The 24,106-nt window shown below is 33.4% G+C and overlaps 1 protein-coding gene across 1 annotated transcript; it reads left to right on the forward strand.

The window, feature by feature from the left end:
* Positions 1-20,937: 20,937 nt before the first annotated feature.
* On the forward strand, positions 20,938-23,089 carry LOC145636253 (ethylene-responsive transcription factor 4-like). The gene has a single exon (XM_081687763.1). The coding sequence runs from the start codon at positions 21,032-21,034 to the stop codon at positions 21,881-21,883; it is 852 nt and encodes a 283-aa protein (XP_081543889.1). The 5' UTR covers positions 20,938-21,031; the 3' UTR covers positions 21,884-23,089.
* Positions 23,090-24,106: the final 1,017 nt, after the last annotated feature.

The following is a 24,106-nucleotide window of genomic DNA, read 5'->3' on the forward strand; positions in this document are numbered from 1 at the left end:
ATATATCGTTGGAAAGTTCTTTGCAAGCCCCATCCAACTACACTACTATTGGACCCATATCATGGACCAACAAAACTGGATTGGATGTTTTCTTAAAAATAAGTTTTCAAAAACAGAGAGAAGAGAAAAGAAATTAAAACTTTCCGCAACACTAGACTTTCCACACTTTCGCTTCATTCGATTATGATTCGACGTGAAAGGTACTCATCACCGGGTTTGGTTTTGGGGAGACACAAATGGGTGTCTACAGCAACGTGTTTGGGGAATTATTGGGTGTTAAAAAAGGAAATTCATGTTCAAGGAACTTCACATCCCTCGAAACAAATGTTTCTTTGGTTTCTAAGTCATAAACACTCCACCCCTTTTTCCCGAATGGGTACCTGTAGACACCCATTTGTGTCTCCCCAAAACCAAACCCAGTGATGAGTACCTTTCACGTCGAATCATAATCGAATGAAACGAAAGTGTGGAAAGATCTAGTGTTGCGGAAAGTTTTTTATTTCTTTTCTCTTCTCTCTGTTTTGGAAAAATTTATTTTAAGAAAACAGCCAATCCAGTTTGGTTGGTCTATGATATGGGTCCAATAATAGTGTAGTTGGATGGGGCTTGCAAAGACCTTTCCAACGATATATTATAAGCCCAATTCCGATGAATATTGAGGAAGTTATGGCCAATTTACTAAACTAGGCCCGGTTTGAGCTTTATGTGCGGCCCAATGATCTAGGGGAGGGCCTAATGTGATTTATCATTCCTAATGCAATTAGGAATAGTTTTAGTCTTTTAGAATCTTCTAGAAGGTTCTTTTCATTCCTAATTCAATTAGCATTGATAAGTTGACTTTGTTGACTTTTCAGAGTTTTAATCAAAATCAAATAGCATTTTCGAAGAAATTATATTATTTTATCCTCCAGTACGGTAAACTTATCGTATTTTCGAAAACGCGTTAAAATCAAGACTGGCGTCCAACCTCAGGCCTTGGCGCCTGGAACCAGGCTTGGCGCCAGGCGCTAGCCATTGGCGCCTGGCGCTAGCCACTGGTGCCTGGCGCCAGCTAGCCAGGGTTGGCGCCAACCTTGTTTCCTGAGCGTTGGACTCTGTTTTGTTAAATTATCTTTTTTGGCTGATTTTCTCTATAAATATCGTATCAAAAACTCCGTTTTCATTCACGAATTCTCATCAACAATTAGTTTTAATTAGCTTTCATCAACAATCGTTAATTCTTTAGCATTCTTTCATTCATCTCTTTCTTACTTTGTTTTTCATACAAAATTCCGCATTCACAAGATCTAGAAACACCTAGCCATATTCGAAGTTGCCTTCGCCCTAGGCGTGAAAGGTTTAATTTCTGAGGGTTTGGTCCCAAATCTCTCTTTTAATTATTTGATTTAATTGTTTTGATTATTATTTTCCTTGAAGTTACTAACGCGTGTATTTTGTTATTAGAAAGAGGTACGAGGCATCAAAGTAAGTACTTTAATAATTTATTGATGTTATGATGTAGAAATCATGTTTACATTGTTATTATGATATTCCTAGTATCATGTCTAGGGTATCTTTAATATATAATATGATTAGTACGATGCTTCCTATGTTCTTCCTAATATTTATGATTGTTAGTATCATGATATATAGGGTTAAAGATTTGATTTTTTATTGCTTAGTGACATGCTAGGGTTTGTTATTAATCTTGTTAGTATCATGCCTAGGATCTTGCTATTTTTATTATGCTTTAATATTAACATGAACATGATTATGGTTATAATTGTTATAATTTATTATTATTTTGATGATGATTATTTTATCTATGATGATTATTATTATGATTATAATTTTATTATTCATGATTTATTATTTATCATTGTTGCTTGATTATTTATATTTATTTCTTGATCACGCCTTTTATGCATGCTTAAAGGGAATTTTGGTACTTGTAATCATGCTTAATAAGATAATTAATAATCTTGTTTAGGGTTAATGTGATTATAATTCAAGTGATCGCCAATAATAGTTTGTTTGTGCATTAAATTCAACCAACATAGATAAACAGGTTTAGGGCAATCCTATTGATTGCATGTTAATCAGAAAGCGCACATGAATACGATCAGAATAAAGTAGAGGCCTATTATTAGGGCAGGTTCAGTCTCTTTTAGGTTGGATTTGTACCTTCATCCTCGAACCCTTATTTGGTTCTAGACCTTATGGAGTTGACGATCTCTTGGATCGTTAAGGGGTGTAACCTTCACCTCGTGAACGGTTTACAAGTTCCTAAAAAACTTGTTGCCGATTCTTTTGCTCTATCTTCTTCTCTTTTGGACGCCACCGTACTTTAATGTATGATCACAGTGGGGTTCAAGCTAGTGGGATTTTAAAGGCTTGAAATTATTCCCTACAGTTTTTGGCGACTCCACTGGGGAGGATTTCTATTTTAATTCCTGAATTTGTTTCGGCAATGATTTAGAATGAGTGGATGAGACTCGAAAAGTTCTAAGTATTTCATGTGCGCAATTTTGATTAACATTATTGTCATATGCATAAAAAGGTTCTCATTGGAAAGACCATCCGTAATGAGTTAAAAACATAGGATTTTACACGTAGGAAATTTGAGAAATATCTTTCACAACTAGGACTGAAATAACACCGCGCGAAACTGGAAAATTTTATCGAGCACAGAAAGCTGCTGAGGCATGTGGGAAGTAGCGTCAGGGACTAGAGCTTGGCGCCAGCATTTTAGTCGTAGCGCCAGACGCTAGTATTGGCGCCAGGCGCTACAGTTAAAATCTGGCGCCAGTCTCTGTTTGCTGGCGCCAATTTCCCCCAATACCGAGCCAGAAATATGCGTTCTAATTTCGACCGGTTTTTCGTATTGTTTGCTCGATCCTACTTCCTGATTGAATTTTTTCTCACTTTTCTGAAACCCATATGTGTTCTACATATGGACATAACCCTCTGGGAATTCATGCTCCATCTACCCGATTGAACGCTCCGTGCAACAAAGGGTACATCCGAGATGTTGAATTCACCAAACCATGAAAGCGAGTTTTCTTAAAACTTGCGGTGTCCCATCCACTCGCGCCAACCCTTCACGGTTAGGCTTCCGCGCGGTGCATCTGGACAATTAACCATGGACCCTCTTTGACTAAACCATATCCCGAACTTTAGAGAACTAAAGCTATGGTTAGGTTGCAAACTCATTGCATCATATTGTGCCTACTTGACTAATTGTGCATTATTTGTTGTGCATTAATTGATTAATTTGAGTCAATAAAGTCTAATTTTTCAATCGGAATTGACCTAGTACGACTTTAGGCAAACCCCAGTTGACTAATAATATCGAAAACAGTCCCAGACCGAAGCTCCACTATTGGCCCCTACCTTGGTGGTATTTGCAGTGTTCGTCTGGATTCCAACTAGGCGATCTTTTCTTAAGTGGGGGATCTTTAGTAGGTCTAATGGGAGTAATGATTCCCTTGACATGGAGTTGATTGAAAGCATCATCGTAGCTAATTCCGATAGGGGTAAATTCCCTTTTCGGTTGCTTTCGACTACCCATGGCTAGGATCTCACTAAGGTCGAAAGTACCAACACTATTACTATAGTAGGTGTTTTCGAAAGAAGAAGGATAGTCGTTCTTCTTCCCTTTACAGCCACTGTTACCATTGTTACTAATCTTGGCCTTCTTGTCGCGCGGAGGAACATGAAGGAGATTTGAATCAATGAAGTCTTGAACACGATCCTTGAGGACGAGACACTTTTCAGTTGTGTGACCGCGACCTTTATGGTATCGACAATAGGAATTAGGATCCCAATTAGGAGAACGTTTTTCAGATGGAGGGTCTTGACTGGGACCAATGGAGTGAATGAGACCTTGATCGTGAAGACAGTCAAAAGCTTCATTGTAAGTCATTCCTATTGGTGTGTATTCTACAATGGTCCGTTTTTCCTGTGGCTTAGAAGCATTGAGTTCTTCATTAAACCCTTGGCAAGAATTTTGTTCGATGGCCATCACCCGATTTGCTAATCCTTCTACCACATTCAAGAGCATGGCAATGACATCTTGCAGTTTTTGAATGTCCTCTTTTAGACTTGACGAGTCTTCCTTGGTATCTAAGAAAATACTTTCATCCTCCTCAATTATGGCCACTTCATCGAGAGAGGTCGTATAAGCTGTCTCGATCATAGGCTCTCCTACAGGTGTGATGAGAAGTGATGGATCAAAGGATGCTTGGTCATCTTCGATGGCTAGAATTTCGGAAGTTTCATTGTCATCGATCAGATCTTGAATAGCTTCTTTGAGTTTCCAACACTCTTCAGTGTCGTGACCCTTTCCCTGATGATATTTTCAGTGCTTATTAGGGTCCCACTTAGGTGGCCTAGCTTCTGGAACCGGATCTTTGATGGGCCCTATGGGCATGACTAGTCCTTTGTGATGTAGCTTCTCGAAAGCCGTTTCATAACTTATACCAAGTGGAGTGAATACCCTTTTTGATCTTTGGATTCGTGGTTTAGAGGTGTTTGTAGTATGTACCTCATTAGAGGAAGAAGAAGGATGGTCGCTCTTCTTTCCTCTTGCACTATTATCTTTTAGAAGGTCATCTTCAATGTCAATGCCTATATTATAAACAGCTTTGAAAGTATTCAAGTTGTGTTGGTACTTTAAGTGCTTTGAATACTTCCCTTGGAGATTCTTGATGAACATCCTCACAGATTCTTTTTCGGTAGGAGCCTTGACCATATTAGCAGAAGTTTCCCTCCATTTATTGAAGAAAGACGTGAACCCTTCGTTTTCCTTTTGTTTTAACATCTCAAGTTGTCTGTGGTCTGTCTCGTCTTGGATGTTGCACTTATATCTATCTATGAAAGCGTTTGTTATCGACTCCCAAGAAGAGGTTTTTTCTTTCTCGAGAGAAAAGAACCATTGTTGACAAACGGTTTCGAGAGATAGTGGGAACAGAGAGGAGAAAATCTTCTTATCGATACTCTTAATGCTCATTATAGTTTCAAAAGCTCTTAAATGGAAGTAAGGGTTATCTGTTGCCTTGAATTTAGGGATGTCAGTGGCGTTGAACTTATGCGGAAGAAGTACTTTGTCCAGCGAGACCCCTTGTGAACTCATGCCCTGAAATTTGTAGTCACTAGATAGCTTGCTCAAGCTTTCTTGCATGAGGTCCATCCGTTGTTGCTTCACGGGATCATCGATCTTGAGTGCGAGAAACTTCAGTGTCTCAGTCACAGTAGCCAATTGATTCTTAAGATCATTGACTTCTTCTTGAGTTGCCATTATCTTCTTAGACTTCTTGTTTTAACGAATCGGTTTATCAAAAAGCGAGACTTGAATAAAGAGGTTGTCCTTGATTAATCGCCCTTCTCTCCTCGACCCAGTACTGTGGAAAAGGAAATTGGGGATATTTATTGATAATTATTTGACTCAAACTTTATTCAACATGCAATGAATGGAGGAGGTGAAGAAAGATGGAAGAATGTGAAGAAAGATTTAGATGGAGGGATATGAATAATTAGGAATAGAATGTACCCCCCAACTCAAGTGACGGAAAGACCGACTCATGCATGGACCTACGACATGGTCATGGCGATGTGTACTTAAAGTGTGTGCTAAGACTAGTGAGTGTAGGTGACATGTTAAGACTCATGTTATGACCACGTGGCTAGACTATGTGACCGAGACTCGATTAATAACTTGACAAGGTGTTATTGACAACGAAAATTAACCGAATTAATTAGCAAACTGGTTAATTAGACTCTAGGTGATGACTCGACAAATAATCCGAACTGTCGGCCAAACGAAAGGACTGGCGTCACAATATGGTGATTGGCGCCAGACTTTTTAGTAAATGTCTGGCGCTACACACCATACAGTGGCGCTACAGCTCAGATTTTGGCACCAATATTGGAGCTTTGGTCCGGGACTGTTTTCGGTATTATTAGCCAACTGGGGTATGCCTAAAGTCGTACTAGGTCAATTCCGATTAAAGAAAATAGACTTTATTGACTCAAATTAATTAATTAATTAGGCAAAGTTCTTTAGGTCATTAATTTTAGTCTCAACACAAATCAACAAACAGTTAAGAGGAACATAGAATATATATGCACAACCAATAATGCACAATTAGTCAAGTAAGCACAATATGATGCAATGAGTTCGCAACCTAACCATGGCTCTAGTTCTCTAAAGTTCAGGATATGGTTTAGTCAAACAGGGTCCATGGTTAATTTTCCAGATGCACCGCGTAGAAGCCTAACCGTGAAGGGTTAACGCGTGTGGATAGGACACCGCGAGTTTTTAGAAAAAACTCACTTCCATGGTTTGGTGAATTCAACCTCTCAGATGTACCCTTTGTTGCCAGGAGCGTTCAATCGGGTAGATAGAGCATGAATTCCCAGAGGGTTATGTCCATATGTAGAACACATATGGGTTTCAGAAAAGTGAGAAAAAATTCAATCAGGAAGCAGGATCAAGCAAACAATACGAAAAACCGGTCAAAATTAGAACGCATATTTCTGGCTCGGTATTGGGGGAAATTGGCGCCAGCAAACAGAGATTGGTGCCAACTTTTAACTGTAGCGCCTGGCGCCAATAGTGGCGTCTGGCGCTACGGCTAAAAGTATGGCGCCAAGCTTTGGCCCCTGACGCTACTTCCCACATGCCTCAGCAGCTTTCTGTGCTCAATAAAATCATCCAGTTTCGCGCGGTGTTATTTCAGTCCTAGTTGTGAAAGACATTTCTCAAATTTCCTACATGTAAAATCCTATGTTTTTGACTCATTACGGATGGTCTTTCCAATGAGAACCTTTTTATGCATATGACACAATGTTAATAAAAATTACGCACATGAAATACTTAGAACTTTTCGAGTCTCATCCACTCATTCTAAATCATTGCCGAAACAAATTCAGGAATTAAAATAGAAATCCTCCCCAGTGGAGTCGCCAAAAACTGTAGGGAATAATTTCAAGCCTTTAAAATCCCACTAGCTTGAACCCCACTGTGATCATACACTAAAGTACGGTGGCGTCCAAAAGGGAAGAAGATAGAGCAAAAGAGTCGCCAACAAGTTTTTAAGGAACTTGTAAACCGTTCACGAGGTGAAGGTTACACCCCTTAACGATCCAAGAGATCGTCAACTCCATAAGGTCATGAACCAAATAAGGGTTCGGGGATGATGGTACAAATCCAACCTAAAAGAGATTGAACCTGCCCTAATAATAGGCCTCTACTTTATTCTGCTCGTATTCATGTGCGCTTTCTGATTAACATGCAATCAATAGGATTAACCCTAAACCTGTTTAATCTATGTTGGTTGAACATTAATGCACAAACAAATCTATTATTGGCGATCACTTGAAATTATAATCACAATTAACCCTAAACAAGATTATTAATATCTTATTAAGCGTGGTTACAAGTACCAATTCCCTTTAAACATGCAATAAAAGGTGTGATCAAGCAATAAAGAATAAATATAATCAAGCAACATAATAAATAAATAATCAATATCATGAATAAACATGAATTATAATAATTATAATAATCATCATGAAAATAATAATAATAATAATAATCATCATCATAAATCATAAATCATAATCATAATCAAAATCATGCTCATATTAAAATTAAAGCATAATAAAAATAGCAAGATCCTAGGCATGATACTAACAAGATTAATAACAAACCCTAGCATGTCACTAAGCAATAAAAATCAAATCTTTAGCCCTAACATGATACTAACATGAATAAATATTAGGAAGAGAATAAAAGGCATCATAGAAATCATATTTAATATTAAAAATACCCTAGACATGATACTAGGAATATCATAATAACAATATAGACATGATATCTACATCATAATATCAATAAAATCAATTTAAGTACTTACTTGGATGCCTCGTACCTCTTTCTAATAACAAAATACACACGTTAGTAACTTCAAGGAAAATAATAATCAAAACAATCAAATTAAATAATTGAAATAGAGATTTGGGACCAAACCCTCAGAAATTAAACCTTTCACGTCTAGGGCGAAGGCAACTTCGAATATGGCTAGGTGTTTCTAGATCTTGTGAATGCGGAATTATTTATTTGAGAAAAGGCTAGTTTAGAAAAGAGAGAGAGAAAGAATAATTAAGAAAATCTTGATGAGAGTTGGTGATTGAAAAGGGGGAGATAGAACCTCTATTTATAGGAAAAAAGAGGGTCGAAGAATTAAGAAAAGAATCCAAATTCGAATCGAAATAAAACTCGCAGTTTTTGCGGATTTTGTTTTTATCATATCTTTTGATCCAGGAATCGGAATAAGATGAATAAGATGTCGTTGGAAAGATCTTGAAGTCTACTTTCTAAACCAATTATAATCAGATTAAAATATGTTGTAGAATAAAAGATATGAACGAAATAGTGAGACGGTGTCAGTTTTGGATAGAGTTTGATATCTTATTCATATCTTTTCCGTTATAGCTCGGAATTATTATTATAATATATCATTGGAAAGATAATTTCAAGATCTATCCAACCATATAAAATTTGGATAAAAAATATGAGGCACGAAAATAATATCTGACTGTCTTTGAACATGTTTAAATCCGAATAGAATTAGGACTTTAAAAAAGGAAAGTTTTATAAAAAAAAAAAAAAGGAAAGTTTATATTTAAATCAAATTCCTTAATCTTATCTTTTCAAAAAAGGATAATTAAGATATTTTAGAAACTTACAGAAGATTCTAATCAATCCTAATTAGTTTAGGAATAGGATTAAACCTTTGGACCCTCCTCATGATCATTGGGTCGTAGGTAAAATCTGGTTTGGGCCCAGTTAGTATTTTGGCCATAACTTCCTCAATATTCATCGGAATTGGGCTTATAATATATCGTTGGAAAGGTCTTTTCAAGCCCCATCCAACTACACCATTATTGGACCCTTATCATGGACCAAACTAAACTGGAATGGTCGTTTTCATAAAATAGAGTGAGTTTTCGAAAACAGAAAGAAAGAATTTTAACAAAAACTAACCGCAACACTAGACTTTTCACACGTTCACCTCATTCGATTATGGTTCGACGTGAAAGGTATTCATCACTGGGTTTGGTTTTGGGGAGACACAAATGGGTGTCTACAGTACTATTCAGGGATTACTTTTCCTCATTAATCAATTGAATTATATGTTAGGGATGGAACGACTATTGTATCAATTATATTAGTGGTGATACTGATGTTTTTAGCATTGATTTGTCATATTAATTATAGATTTAATCGTTTTAATTAATTTTTTAGTTATTAACTCTCACTACTACTTTAGTTACTTGCTTAATATTTACTTAAAATCTATTTAATTAGTTGAACCATAGTATCTTGGGATCCGACCCTTACTTGCTCGTCTACATAGTAGTGGTCTTGTTGGATTATTTTTGTTAGGTACGCGACACGCCTATCATAGGTAGTGGTCAAACTTGTAACAATATTAAATTTAAACTCTTTAATCGTACCAAACATGTCGGAAAATAAATATAAAAGTTATCGCAATTAAAATGTCGGACAAAATTGATAGTGTTGTCCGTATTGAGAAATACTATTCGTTTTGCAGCCTAAACCAATGTGATTCATTATATATATTAAATTTTGATCATTACTTTTACCAAATATGCATGAAAACCAAAACATTTTTCGATTACTAAATAAATATAATTTTTTACAATATAGTTGTTAAATTATATGTAATCTTTGGTACCATAAAGATTAGAGGAAGTTTGTTGAATTATCACTTCTCATATCATTTACAGTTTGCCCTATTACATTATTTAATTGATAGCAATCACGAATTACTCTCACAAAAATTATTTAGATTCCTCCCTATTTCTTTTTAATTTTTGATTCATCCAAATAACCGGATACGAAGAGAGTAGATTATTTCATTTTATAATAATATGGTTTGCTTAAATTAGGCCAAGTGTTATACTTTAGAAACCTTCAACATGATCAACAGATTACTCGTTTACCGTATGTTTACCATATCTTTCAAGGTATTACAAAATACGTACTACATGTATATGTACAATCAATTAATGACTACAAGGCAATGTGTTCCACGAATATGATTTAATTAAAGGGATGATAATGTTTTGATGATTATTGTACATGACTTGTAGATCGAATTAAAGTAACAATTCAAGCTTTTAAAGGATCCGAATGCATGTAGTCAACTTGAAAGTTGGGTTATGACTTATACAGTAAATATGAACTTATGACCGAATTAGATATGCTAGAAAAATCAAAACAATATATAGTTATAGAAATGTAGAGTGATAAACGAAAATATTGAAAGAAGAAGAAGTATGAGAGAATAAGAGGATATTTCATTCAGTAAATTGTACTCCTTCCGTTCTCGAGAGAACAACCCTTTTGGGTTGATTTCGCGGGCATTAATAAAGTTAAATAAAAAAAAGTAAAAATATATTGAAAAGATAAATTTATATGGGGCTTACAAAAAAGTAGAGAGAGATAGTAATAAAAGTATATGGACTTTTTCAATTTACATACTTGACCCTTTCTTGCTTTCTTATATCCAGCAGGAGGTACCATATAGACCTCTTCATCTAAGTAACAATGCAGAAATGCATTGTTAACATCTAATTGGCATAGAGGCCGTTTCTTCACAATAGCAAGAGCAATAACAATTCTCACAGTAGCAAGCTTAGCAACGGGTGAGAAAGTCTGAGTAAAGTCTTGTCCTTCCACTTGTTGATATCCAATAGCTACTACTATCCCTTTATATCTCTCAATAGTACCATCTAGGTTTAACTTTGTTTTATAAACCCATTTGGAACCTATTGCCTTCTTTCCCTTGCGTAGTTCAGTTAACTCCCAAGTATCATTATCTTCTAATGCCTTTAACTCTTTCTCCATTGCTTCAATCCAATTAGGATCATATTTTTCTTGATTATAGTGTTTAGGCTCAATAATTTGGGAAGAATTGACAGCAAAAGATTCAGACTGAGATTCTTGTGAGGAAGGTAGGTAGTGATAAAATTTTGTAGTTTGGTAGAGGGTTTAACAGGTCTAGAGGATGTTCTGACAACGGAAACATCAATATGGGGTTGAAAATGAGTAGAGTTTTCTGACTGAGAACTTGACTCAGGATGTTCCTCAAAGGTATTGTCAAATAATTGAACAATATTATCAGATAGATGAGAAGAAGAATCTTTAGTAAAAACATCAAGATTTACATGTAGGAGTTTATAGGTACTAATTGCGGAATAAACATGAATCATATTTATACAGTACCTAATCCCAAGATCTAATGCATAGCACATAAAGAACATATAATTGTACCTTTGAAGCGTGATTCCACGTGCGATCGAGCAAGAACAATGGGAGATAAAGAACCCCAAGCGTGATTCCTCTACTTGGTCTACGGGCACAGATTAAGACCTCCACTAATGCTGGTTAGTTGCAATTGAACCCTTCAATCGACCTTCTACGGAGAAGAGCGAGCAACGAACCACCACACGCGCCACCAAGGGGGGCGGCCGTACGGACTATGGGAGGAGAGAGATAGCCGTGAGTTAGAGAGAGGAATTAGGGTTTTGGGATTGGTTGCCTTGATGTCAAAATACACTTTGTGTGAATTATGACTGCTTGCCAGCAACCCTAGGCATGGATCTTAGTTATAGATCTCATCTCTAAATAAGAGCCCATGTCAAAAGCCCAAAACCTAATTCCAATCTAACTATGCTAGCCCAATCCATTTTATGATTAGTTAATTGCTAATGAGGCCATTAATGGGCCTCTAACTTGCTTAACCCAATACCCTTGTGTGTAACCTCATAGGATCCATTCTAGAGGGCTTTGGACTACTTGACTAGTCCAAAGATCATCGCTCATAGTTTATCAACAGATGATGATGACCCAAGAGAACGAACTTATTATCTCCATAATAGTGATCCTTGATATATCTAGTAATTGCACTTATCAAAGACACAACTTGTAACACCCCCGATTTACTAGCTAATAATAAACAATAAATAAATGAAAAATAGACAACATTTAAATAAAATTGCGGAAGCATACACCTGAATCGGAGGTATTACCGCCACACTTAACAACCTGTCAAGTGTTAAGGCTTACAAAAAATCCCAATAATTACAACCCAATAAATCTAAGTGAGCTATTTATACAACTTTACAAACTTGTTATAACAAACTAATCGAAACACTTGAGCTCCTTTAGCTACGACCACTTGATCAACCTGCTTAGACAAACTTGGCTGCTCACCATTAAGGACAAATTCCAAAATAGATCGTCGCAGGGCTACCATGAGAAAAAGACATGGTCGCAAACGCAAGTAGCACAACAAAACAACACACACGTCAGCAAAAGCTGAGTAATCACCACATATCATAATATAGAGTATAATATAATAATTAACATTACTAGATCAATTAAACAATGTAGTTCGAAACTACATTACACATTGTACTCTGAAAATAACCTTTAACAACTCAACCTCGAATAAAACAATACTCCCTATAGAAACAACTAACATTAGAAACCCTAGAAATAATAACACAATCAATCAATACAACAATTAAATTATTCAATGCAACGAACAACTGATTGCATATATACTTAAATTTTGATTATACAAATAATAAATATAAAATCTATACACAATAATACAAAATATAATCAATACAAACATTAATCTATATATAATTAAACAACTCCAAAGGTATGTGATACGTGTGATTACCTTCGCAACACCATGAGTAATGCTGATCATTGAATTTATGAAAAGGTTAAAAGAATTTAAACAAAATTCATCATTATCAACAATGAAGAATGACGATCATCTTGCTGCCGAAACTCACACGAGTGCCGCAAGCTTCGAATAGAGGAACATGAGCATAATGGAAATTATCACACTCCCTTTTCGTTGTACGTTATATATATATAACTTTTTTTTTAATAAAATAATAATGTAGGTGTAGACACCCATTTGTGTCTCCCCAAAACCAAATCTAGTGATGATTACCTTTCACGTCGAACCCTAATCTTCGATGAGATTATGGCTCTGAGCCTCTGATACCATATAGAAATGTAGAGCGATAAACGAAAATATTGAAAGAAAAAGGAGTATGAGAGAATAAGAGGGTATTTCAATATATAGTTAATGTGAAAACCTTTTTCTTTTTCCTTCTGGTGCACAACCTTAACTGATAAGCTGATAATTGATTAGTTATTATTTGGTTATATTATCAAATGCTATAATATATATTACCTCCGATTTTTTTATTTAATTTTTTTTTTTTTTTTTTTGTTGCAACTTTGGAATATTTTATGTTTTGGGTATTTTATAACCAGCCAAGTGGCCCAATCAGAGACTGCCACGTGTCACTAGAAGGGGCGCCACCTTGGACCTTCTAGATGGTGACACATGTCAGGCAGACATCACCCTTGATTTGGGGTGTTTGATGATCCAAAGTGGACCAATAGGAGAGCGACACGTGTCGCCCTAAGAGACGCCCAAATGGCCTCTTGGGATGAGTGACACGTGTCACTCATATATCGCTTCTGAATTGGCGGCCTTCAAAGGCCCAAACTTTGAGGCGCCATTTTTCGGCGTGCCCTAATCCCTAGGTCATCAAACCCTAGGGAGGGTACACTTCCCCAAAAGACCCTATAAATAGGGACAATTCCCTCATTTAATGGGACACGGTACAAAACACGAGACAACACGTCACATCAACATTTATTACAGAGCTGTCGTTCTCAAGAAACAGACAGCACAATACCCGAGCTTGGAATCCAAGCAGATAACTTTATTTCTGCACGCTTTACTCCGAATACTTTACTAACTTAATATTCGGAGGCGAACCACCGACCATCTGGTGGTCCGTTTGCTTTGCAGCTTTAGGCGATCTTGCGAATCCAGTCTTGAGCTGTAACTCTCCCAAGGGACACAAAAAAACCCCGAAACATTTTATATCTCTCAAATAATATTCCAAAGTTGCAACTAAAAAAAATCGAAGGTAGTATAGGAGATAACGAGGTGGAGCAATTTCTTAATTTGGTGCTAAAAAATAATATGGAGTATAATTTCTCATAATAGTGCTAACTTGAAACTATTTCTCAAACTAGTGTCCACGCTTATTGAATTATTCACAAATCACAATTGTCATTAATTTAAGGATTTTTTGTGAAAAACTACCTTTTATATACAACATTTTGTGAAAAACTACCTTTTAAAAAATTTGTTGTAAATGACTACTTCTTTTTTAAAAAATGTTGTAAATGACTACCACTTGCCAGAATCTCACCGTTGACTCACTTTTCCGGCGTTGACTAAACAAGGAGGAGGAGAAAGTTCTTTTACAATGATAGCAAGACCGTAGGAGTATCTCTCATCTTTCTCTAATGTGAGACACTTTTCCGGCGTTGACTAAACAATGATAGTAGGACCGTAGGAGTATCTCTCATCTTTCTCTAATGTGAGACACTTACAAGTGATTTACAATGCGTTTTAATAGATTCGCCAAACAGCCTGAATCTAATGATCATGAACATAATTGGGCAGCACACTTCGGCTTATTTACACCTATATCTAGAAAAAGAAGAAAGAAAAAAAATATATAAAAACACCTGAAATTGCAATTTGGAATGTTAATGGACTTATGACTCAATTTTGCAACCCTCATGCTGTCAAAGTATAAAATAGAAACTCCCTTTGTTGATACTACCTCCGTTAACTTTTAGTTGCAACTTTGGGGTATTATTATTTGTGAGATATAAAATTTTTCAAAGTTGCAACTAAAAGTTAACAGAGGTAGTAATATCAATTATGCCCGTTTCTTATTTTTATGTACATATATAGACTCACAGTATGTGTTTTCAAACTAGCGTTGTACATCATTATGCGATAAGTAATACACTTAATATATGTTCGTTTCAAAATCTTCGATACTAAAAGGCAGAAAATCTTTTAATTTCTCCTTGGCCACGATTTTAGTTACATGGATCAATGGATGTCCCTATAAGAAGTTACATTACTCGTATTAACAAATGCGATAAACCTTATAATAATCAAAATTGTGTCATGTTGAATCAAAGTAGTAAGGCGAGAACGAAAGACGTTGTTGATGTTTTTAATTCCTTTAATAAAAAGGAACAAAGAAAGAAGAATGCACACATAAGTTCCCCAACACATGGGAGACAATTGTAAAACTAGTTGATATTGGATTACATACATATTATATATTGTAATAATCAACAAATAATATTACAAACAAGTTCATTCAGCCGGCAAAACATACAATTTGTGTCAGTTTATAATATAAACTAGTTAGAGGCCGGTGACTACATTCATGTGCTACGAAATACATGGAAACTTGGTATGAATATTCATTGAAATTATCATGCATGCATTAGATTGATTATTAAGCTTGACATAATATGGCCTTGATAATTGAATATATAATATAATTACGATATTATAATAAACTACTTAAATTAGTACTTAATTGCCTTGTTAATGTTTGTGGGACAAGACAAACCGGCATTATACGTTGTGTCTTATTGTAGAGGTTGCCTAAGACTACATACCCCAAGTTTGACGTTAATTATATTTTGATCTTTGATTATAATGTAACTAATGATTAAGCAAAAGTGCGTGGATTATTATTTTGGTATATGAACATAATTGTTTAGAACATTTTTGTTTTAGTACTCCGATCCTTGGGTAAGTTAATCAATCCCCGGATCTCCTGCAACCGGGAGGGAAGATCTAACCACTTGAGTTATCCCTCACTCTCAAGCAACGAAACATGATTGAACAAACATTATAATGCTTTATGCTAAGGGAGCTGAGAGTGACTAACAATAATTATGATGGACAATTATTTGTTCAATGTACATTTGGAAACGATATTAACGTAAACTCGTTATTATCATGTGGGTAATCCTCGTTACTCGCCTAGTAGGGAAGGATAGATTCTAGTCTTCTAGAGCTGCATTATAAGTTGTGGTTGATACATAAAATTTGATAGGAAATCGAGTACGGTGGCGTTGTAACAATAATCGTGTGAGTAATTACATAGTAGCGCAGATTACACAGTCATATCATAAACTATAATGTTGTGTACCTACTCGGTCATCAATTCAAGACATATTCCAATAAAAATTACCTTTAATATAAACTAACAAAATCCTACATAACTATTATTTTTAATAAATTAATCATTTATTAAAAAATTTAAAACTTGAATTACAAAAATATAATGGGGTAATAAACGTAGGAGTTATAAATTTTTGTATTCATTAAATTTAAGGATAACTAGATATGCACATACTAATAGTCAAAATTATACATAAAAATTAATATTATAACATACTAATAATCACTCCGTCCTGTCAATACATAACTTTAACAATCAATAATATATGTTTTTCCTGTGCATATGACTTGCAAAAGACGGTGAAAAAAAATGATATGTAAGCAAAATAAAAATTAAAGTAGGTCAAATAAAAAGGAATAGAATCAATAGATGAAGTAAAACATAAGGAGATTACTGTAGTATTTAAGAGAGTAATTATAATTTGAAATTGGTAAGTTTGGAAAAGAGAGAAAAAATGCCCTCGTCATCCTTTACCACCTCTTGTACAAAGTGAATGTAGCCTGGTTAAAGTACTAGTTAGGTGGAAAATAGAAAAGCTAAAAAAACAAAAAAATTAAAAAAAAAAAAAACAAAACAAAACAAAAAGCACTACCCTACAAAATAGGTAAGTGTGATTCACGCAAATAAAAAGAGAGTGGCCGCAAATAAGATGTCGGAAAAAATTGATACCGCTGTCCGTATTGAGAAATACAATTGGTATTGCGGCCTAAACCAAGAAAAATAGCCACTTTTTTAAAATTTCCTAAAGAAATAATAAATAGTGGGAAAAACAAGGTCTAAACACGTGTAAACGTAAGATAGGGCAGTAGGACTCGGTCAATGGAGCGGTTCAATTCTCTCTCTCATCGCAGGCCATCAGCCTATCAAATCACATCAATTTCGATCCTTCTCACGCGGACTTCTTTCCTCTTTCTTCTGCTGTCTATTTTTTTTATTAAGATTAAAAAATAAAAATAAAAATAAAAAAAAAAAAAGAATTTTTGATTTATGAGTTTTAATTGCCGACAACTTCTCCCACCGCTCTTCTCATCTTTACTCTACTTTCTCCACTTCTTTCTTACTTTCGTCAACACTTTTATACGACCTTGTTTATGTCCATTTTCAACTACTTTTACGTTTTAAGTATCCACCTATAAATATGACAGTATGACAATGACTATTGACTACCAAGTATATTGTAGGTCAAAGGGAGTATAAAATTTTTGGTAAGTCTCTATAATTTTTAAATCTTGGTTATATATTTTTCATTATAAATTCCACGTTTTCCTCTTTAAATATAAAGGGGTTAGATCAATAAGGCCCTGTTCTTTTGAGCTTCTGGGCAGGGCAGAGCAGAGCAGATTTCAGCAGAGCAGAGCAGAGCAGAGCAAAGCAGATTTCAGCAGAGCAGAGCAGATTTCAGCCGAGCCGAGCAGAGCAGAGCAGAGCAGATTTTTTTATTATTATTATTATTATTTTATTATTATTATTATTATTATCATTATTATTATTATTATTATTATTATTATTACTACTACTATTATTATTATTATTATTAAATATTAATTATTATTATTATTAAATATTAATTATTATTATTATTATTATTATTATTATTATTATTATTATTATTATTATTATTATTATTATTATTACTACTACTACTACTACTACTACTACTACTACTACTACTACTACTACTACTACTACTATTATTATTACTACTACTACTACTATTATTATTATTATTATTAAATATTAATTATTATTATTATTATTATTATTATTATTACTACTACTACTACTACTAATATTATCGCATTATTATTATAATCATTAAATTTTTAAAGTTAAATATTAATTATTATTATATTAATTATAATTATTATTAAATATTATTTAATTATTATTATTAAAAATTAATAATTAGTATTATCTTTAAATATTAGTCATTATCTTAATATTAATTGCTATTATAAAAATCAATTATTGTTATTATAATTAATATTATTAGTTACAAATATTATTATTACTGTTAGTATAATTACTATTATTATTACTATTATTATTATTAAATATTAATTATTATTGTTATTATTATTATTATTATTATTATTAATTATTAATAATTTTTTATTATTATTATTATTATTATTATTATTATTATTATTAAATATTAATAATTATTTTTTATTTTTTTATTAAATATCAATAATTAATTATTGTTATTATTATTATTATTAAGTATTAATTATTATTATAATTAAATATTAATTATTTATTATTATTAAATATTATTTATTTATTATTATTATTATAATAAAATATTAATTATTATTATTATTATTAAATATTAAATATTAATTATTTATTATTATTAAATATTAATTATTATTATTATAACAATTTAATATTAAGTATTAATTTTAAGTAGAGCAGAGCAGATTTCAGCAGAGCAGAGCAGAGCAAATCAGATTTCAGCAGAGCAGAGCAGAGCAAAGCAGCTCTAAAGAACGGGGCCTAAGTAATACTCCGTATAATAGTTGTCAAAAAAAAAAAGTTATATAATGATCACAATAAAATAATATTCTAGTTAACCTATTTTTTTTAATAAAACCTAAAAAAATTGTCATTAAGGACTTGTGACTAGTCAACTCTGATCATGTAATTTACTTGAATGTTGTATGAGGAAGATAAAGAAATAATCTATTAGACATTTATAATAATGAAAATAGTTCAAAAATGTGTATCCATGAGTTATTGGCCCTGATTGGTGCCTTGGTGGTAGCATTTTGACCAGTCAAAACATTACTAGAAAAAATTTAGGAGTGTTTGGCAAAGTAGTGATTCTAGTAGCGGTTAGCGATAAAGGTAGCGTACAAGTATCTTTTCTCTAACGTTAAAAATAGTAACGTTTAGAAGTAGTGGGTAGCGTTTGGCAAAATTTTATTACTTTTAAAACAATATTTTTATGAACTTTGATATATTTTGATATTGCAATTGCTACTTTTGCCAAGCACTCATACTATCAACCGTTACTTTAACAGCTAACCTCTACCGACTACTAATTGACTGCTACTGGTTATCTTAACAACTACCCCGTTACTCGACCGCTAAAAGCTACCCGCTACCGCTATTATTGCCAAACAGGACCATTATATAGGTTGAGCTGTAAATGGATAAATGAAGAAATAAAATTGGACTTTTTATCGCTCAATTTAACAATGTAGGTATTTTTGTTTTAACAATTTATCTAACTTATTTCAAGAGTTAAGGAGTATCAAGGTATAAATGAAAATCTTACAAACCTTGTATTTTCAAAGAAGAATTTACAATGTCTTTACAAACTTTTTTTACTTATAAATTTTGGACTACATACTCAATAATTGTATTTACATATTAATTTAACTAACTAGATAATTAATCATAAACGACTAAATATTAAATAATTGTAATCTTAAAATATGTTTAGTTCACTTACTTTTGCTTATCTGATATAATATGATTTTTTTTAATGTGAACTTATTTTTTTATTTTTGATTTAGGGTTTGTTCTCATTGATTGAACTTAGCTGAACTAAATATTTTATAATAGAAGGAAATTAGAAGTTGAACTGAACTGAAAATAATTGTATGAGAATATGCCCTTAATCTGATCTAATTGTGTAATTTGACTAAACTTTAATTGTTAGTACATAACCTTTATAATTTTTTATTGTGAAATAACAATACTAATTATAAAAAAAAGGTGCATTAAACATGGCTTGAGCTTTATTTTTTATTATGTTCTTATTTGTTCCATTTATCTAGTTTGACCAAATTTTGATTGACATTTATTTATAACTAAAGAATAAATCAGGTAGGGTTTTAGTTATTAAAATTGTATTAATATTAATGTATATTTTTCATTTATATAAAATTCATAATTATTTTTCATTCATCGAAATTAAATATATAAACTTTCATTAAAAAAAATCTGCTTGTAAAACAATAAAGTATGATTGATTAACTTAATCGTTTTATATTTTTAAAAAAATTGATTAACTTTTAGTTTTGTGGGGGAAAAATAGATTAATACGGCTGTTATGATTAAACATTAAATAAATTCCAAAGAGAGTAAATCCAAATATTGCCCAATTAATAATTCAACATTGACAAATTTCTTCAAACCAAATCAAATGTGTTAAATTGTTACACGGATAGACTAATAATAGACGCAGTTACATTTCTGTTAATTCTCCATAAGTTATGCCAAAAACATGGGATTATTCACACCAAATTTCCCAAATTAAAATGTAAAGACAGAAAAAATAAAGGCAGCAAATTCGTAGCGGCGCATGCGTACAAAACAGTAAAAATTTCGGGACAACAGTAAAACACACGGTAAATAAATAAAAAAGACCGTGACTTTAGCATTAAATAAATTACTGTAAAAATCGTAGAGCACGCAACATAAAATGATGCACAAATTGAGCAGACCACCTCACAACACTACCAGACCAAAAGAATCTCCCAACGGCTGTGATTTTATTTCAATCCTAATCAATTAAATTAATTAATTAATTAATATTAATATTATATTAAATAAAGCGGAGTTACAGGCGATTGACGGGTTTTAAGAAACAGCCTCCAATGCCACGTAACATATTCAAGCCTATTTCCGTCTTTTCCCTTCCTACGTGGGCGGCTAACCAAAGATCGGTCAAATCCCTTGCTGACTGTGCCGCACTCTCTCCTCCTATATAACCACCCCTTCCTCCCTTACCCATTTCTCATCTTTCCCTTCCTACTTTTTTTTCCATCTATTTTCTTCTTTCCTTTCTCATTGGTAAACAAAACAAAATCACTTAAATTCCCACATTTTTATCATGGCCCCGAAGATTATCGGCGGTGCTGCTGGCGGTGGTATTGGTGTCAAGGTTAATTCGGCTAATGGTGGGGTTAATGTTAAGGAGACCCATTTTAGAGGTGTTCGAAAGCGGCCGTGGGGGAGATACGCCGCCGAGATTCGTGACCCAACGAAGAAGAGCCGTGTCTGGCTCGGAACGTTTGATACTGCTGAGGAGGCCGCGCGTGCTTATGATGATGCTGCACGCGCTTTTCGCGGTGCTAAGGCTAAAACCAATTTCCCACTTCCTTCTGAGATACACAACAACAATACTCCTTTGAATAACCTTAACCACCACCACCACCACCTCCAACACAACACAAACAATTTGAGTAGTAATAATAATAACAACAACCGAAGTCCGAGTCAGAGTAGTACTGTTGAGTCCTCTAGCCATGAGAAGCCGGTACCCACGGCGGTGTCGGCGGCGGCGGCGGGGATGATGGTTGAATCCCTACCGTTGGATCTTAACCTCGCCGGAAACTTCGCCGGAGCTACGGCGGTTGGAGTCAGATTTCCGTTTCAACAAGTGAGGGTTGCGCCGGCGGTTGGTTTTCCGGCGAATATGAATCAGTTTTTCTATTTTGACGCCATTGCGAGGCAAAATCAACCTCAACACCACTTTCTTCAACAATACAACAACAATAACCAACAACAACAGTTCATGTTCCATCACGTGCCGGCGAGTGAACGTCACGCGCCGCTGGCGTGCGGTGTTCAGAGCGATTCCGACTCGTCATCCGTCGTTGATTTGAACCACGATCTTAACAGTGTAACTCCCAGAGGTCTCGAGATCGATCTCAACCAACCTCCACCGTCCGATTTAGCTTGATCCTTTTTAATTATTTTTTTGCGCCGCTTTAATTAGTGGTGTTTTTCAGGATCTTAGCTATAATTACGATGGGATGAGAGGAAGAAAAAAAAAATTGAAAAAAAAAAGGAAGTTTTTGTTTTTTTGAATTTCCTCGGTATTATTTTTAGGGGACAGTTTTTAAATGGCTACAATAAAATTGTGGCCATTATAACTGAGTGAATCACAACCCTGAGATTAATAAAATTCATCATACCCATCCATTTAGTTGACTTTAAAATAATAAAAAAAAAAAATAAATAAAAAAAAAACTTTTTTAATATCAAAAATTTTGGTCGAAAGAAGGATGAAATTTCTAATTTATCTTACTTGATGTTTTCAATTTTTCCATCTTTGATATCATATGATTGGTTTCTGGAAAATTATAGACAAATTTCACAATTTTTTTTTTTTAATCATCATCTTCTTCTTTTTCCTCCCTTTTTCTGGTTTTCTTCAATGAATCGGAGGATGATTCATTTTTTTGATAATTTTGATGCAAAATTATGGGCCTTGTAGAGCTATAAAATATATAATGCGGTAATTAGGTTTATATTGTTGATAAACTATAATCAAATGTTGATTTTTAATTGAGATGGGAGAATCATTTGAACTAAGAAATTTCAAGAATATGCATACATGGCAAATTTCATAATTTTCGCTTTAGAAACTGTAAAACAGGTTTTTATTTTTATTTTATTTTTATTTTTTTTATTTTTTACTTGTAATCAAGAAACTTTTTTTTAAAAAAAAAATAAAAATAAAAATTAAAGTCAATTGAATGAATGGACAAGATTGAACATTAATAATAAAGGGTCAAGATTAAAACTAATTACAATAGCTACAATTTTATTGTAGCCATTGAATAGTCTTCCTATTTTTAGGAAAGAAGAAAAAGAAAAAATGAGGGTGGATCCATGGAGCTCCGATTTGGATTTGGATCACCGAATTTTCTGGGGTTTTTTTGTATAGTTTTTTTAATTATCGATTTAATTAGATTTAGCTTAATTAAGTATATTACTTAAGTTAAAAGATCCATTTTTGCGGCAGAGAATAGAGAAGAAAGTGATGTAATCTTTGAATTTCGAATTCTCTGTTGTTTCATGAAAAATACAGTGTAATTTTCGTACTATTTTGGATCAGATATAATCGATTACCCATATATAATATTTTAATATTCGATATTAATTGTTCTGTGCATATTTTGATTAATTCTTTTAGGTTTTAAAATTAATTATAGTGGAATGCAAACGGATAAGATTGATGCACGAGTTTTGGATCTTTTTGTTGTTATAAATTGGTAAAAAAAAATAAAATTGGAAAATAAAATAATAATGGAGTAATGTGAGAAGACTGAATAGGTGAGTTTCAATGTAGTAGACTTGCTGACATCTGGCGTCCATACATACTTAATTTTGGAACTATTTGTCTGCATGCTCTGGATTCATTTTTGATTAGTAGTTTAGTACGAACATTCAATTATTATTACTTGTACTATTCTTTGAGTAATTTTTAAATTTACTCTAATATAAATTTTAGAAGTTGCATTTTTTTTACAATCGGTTAGAGTTCCGTTCTCGATTATTAGTGATATCTGATACTGGATCGATTTTCATCATCCAACCTTGCAGCTTTCTAAAAATAGCTTGTCTGTGAACTCTAATTATGAACTCTAAACAAAAGTCAAGCTCTTACTTTCTTTGTTCAAATTTTACTTGTTACCGTAAATGAGATTATGATAACTGTTATTTGTACACTTAATTAATTGTCAAATTTATTAATTGTACTCCCTCCGTCCCAAAAAGAACGACCTATTTGGCCAAAACTTTGTCCCAAAAAGAATGACCCATTTGCATTAAAACACCACCAATTTGCAACAATATTTGTGTAAAATTAGCTTCCTCATATAAAAATTTCATTTTCCATGTTATTTTATTACTTTCTCTCTCTATTTTTTTTCAAACCCCATGTAAATTTATCTTTCCAATATACTTTTACTTCTTTTTACTTAACTTCCTTAATACCCGCGTAATCAACCCAAATGGGTCGTTCTTTTTTAAACAGAGGGAGTATTAATTACTCCGTACAATTTTGGAATTTATTTTTAATTTTTATAAGAGGTTAAAAAGTTTAAATTAAGAAAGTAAGTTTAAATAATTCCTGTAATGTTGCCCTCAAAAAAAATGTTGCCCTCAAAAAAAAAAA

The sequence above is a fragment of the Chenopodium album genome, chromosome 6, assembly GCF_948465745.1.
Source record: "Chenopodium album chromosome 6, dcCheAlbu1.1, whole genome shotgun sequence".
NCBI lineage: Eukaryota > Viridiplantae > Streptophyta > Magnoliopsida > Caryophyllales > Amaranthaceae > Chenopodium > Chenopodium album.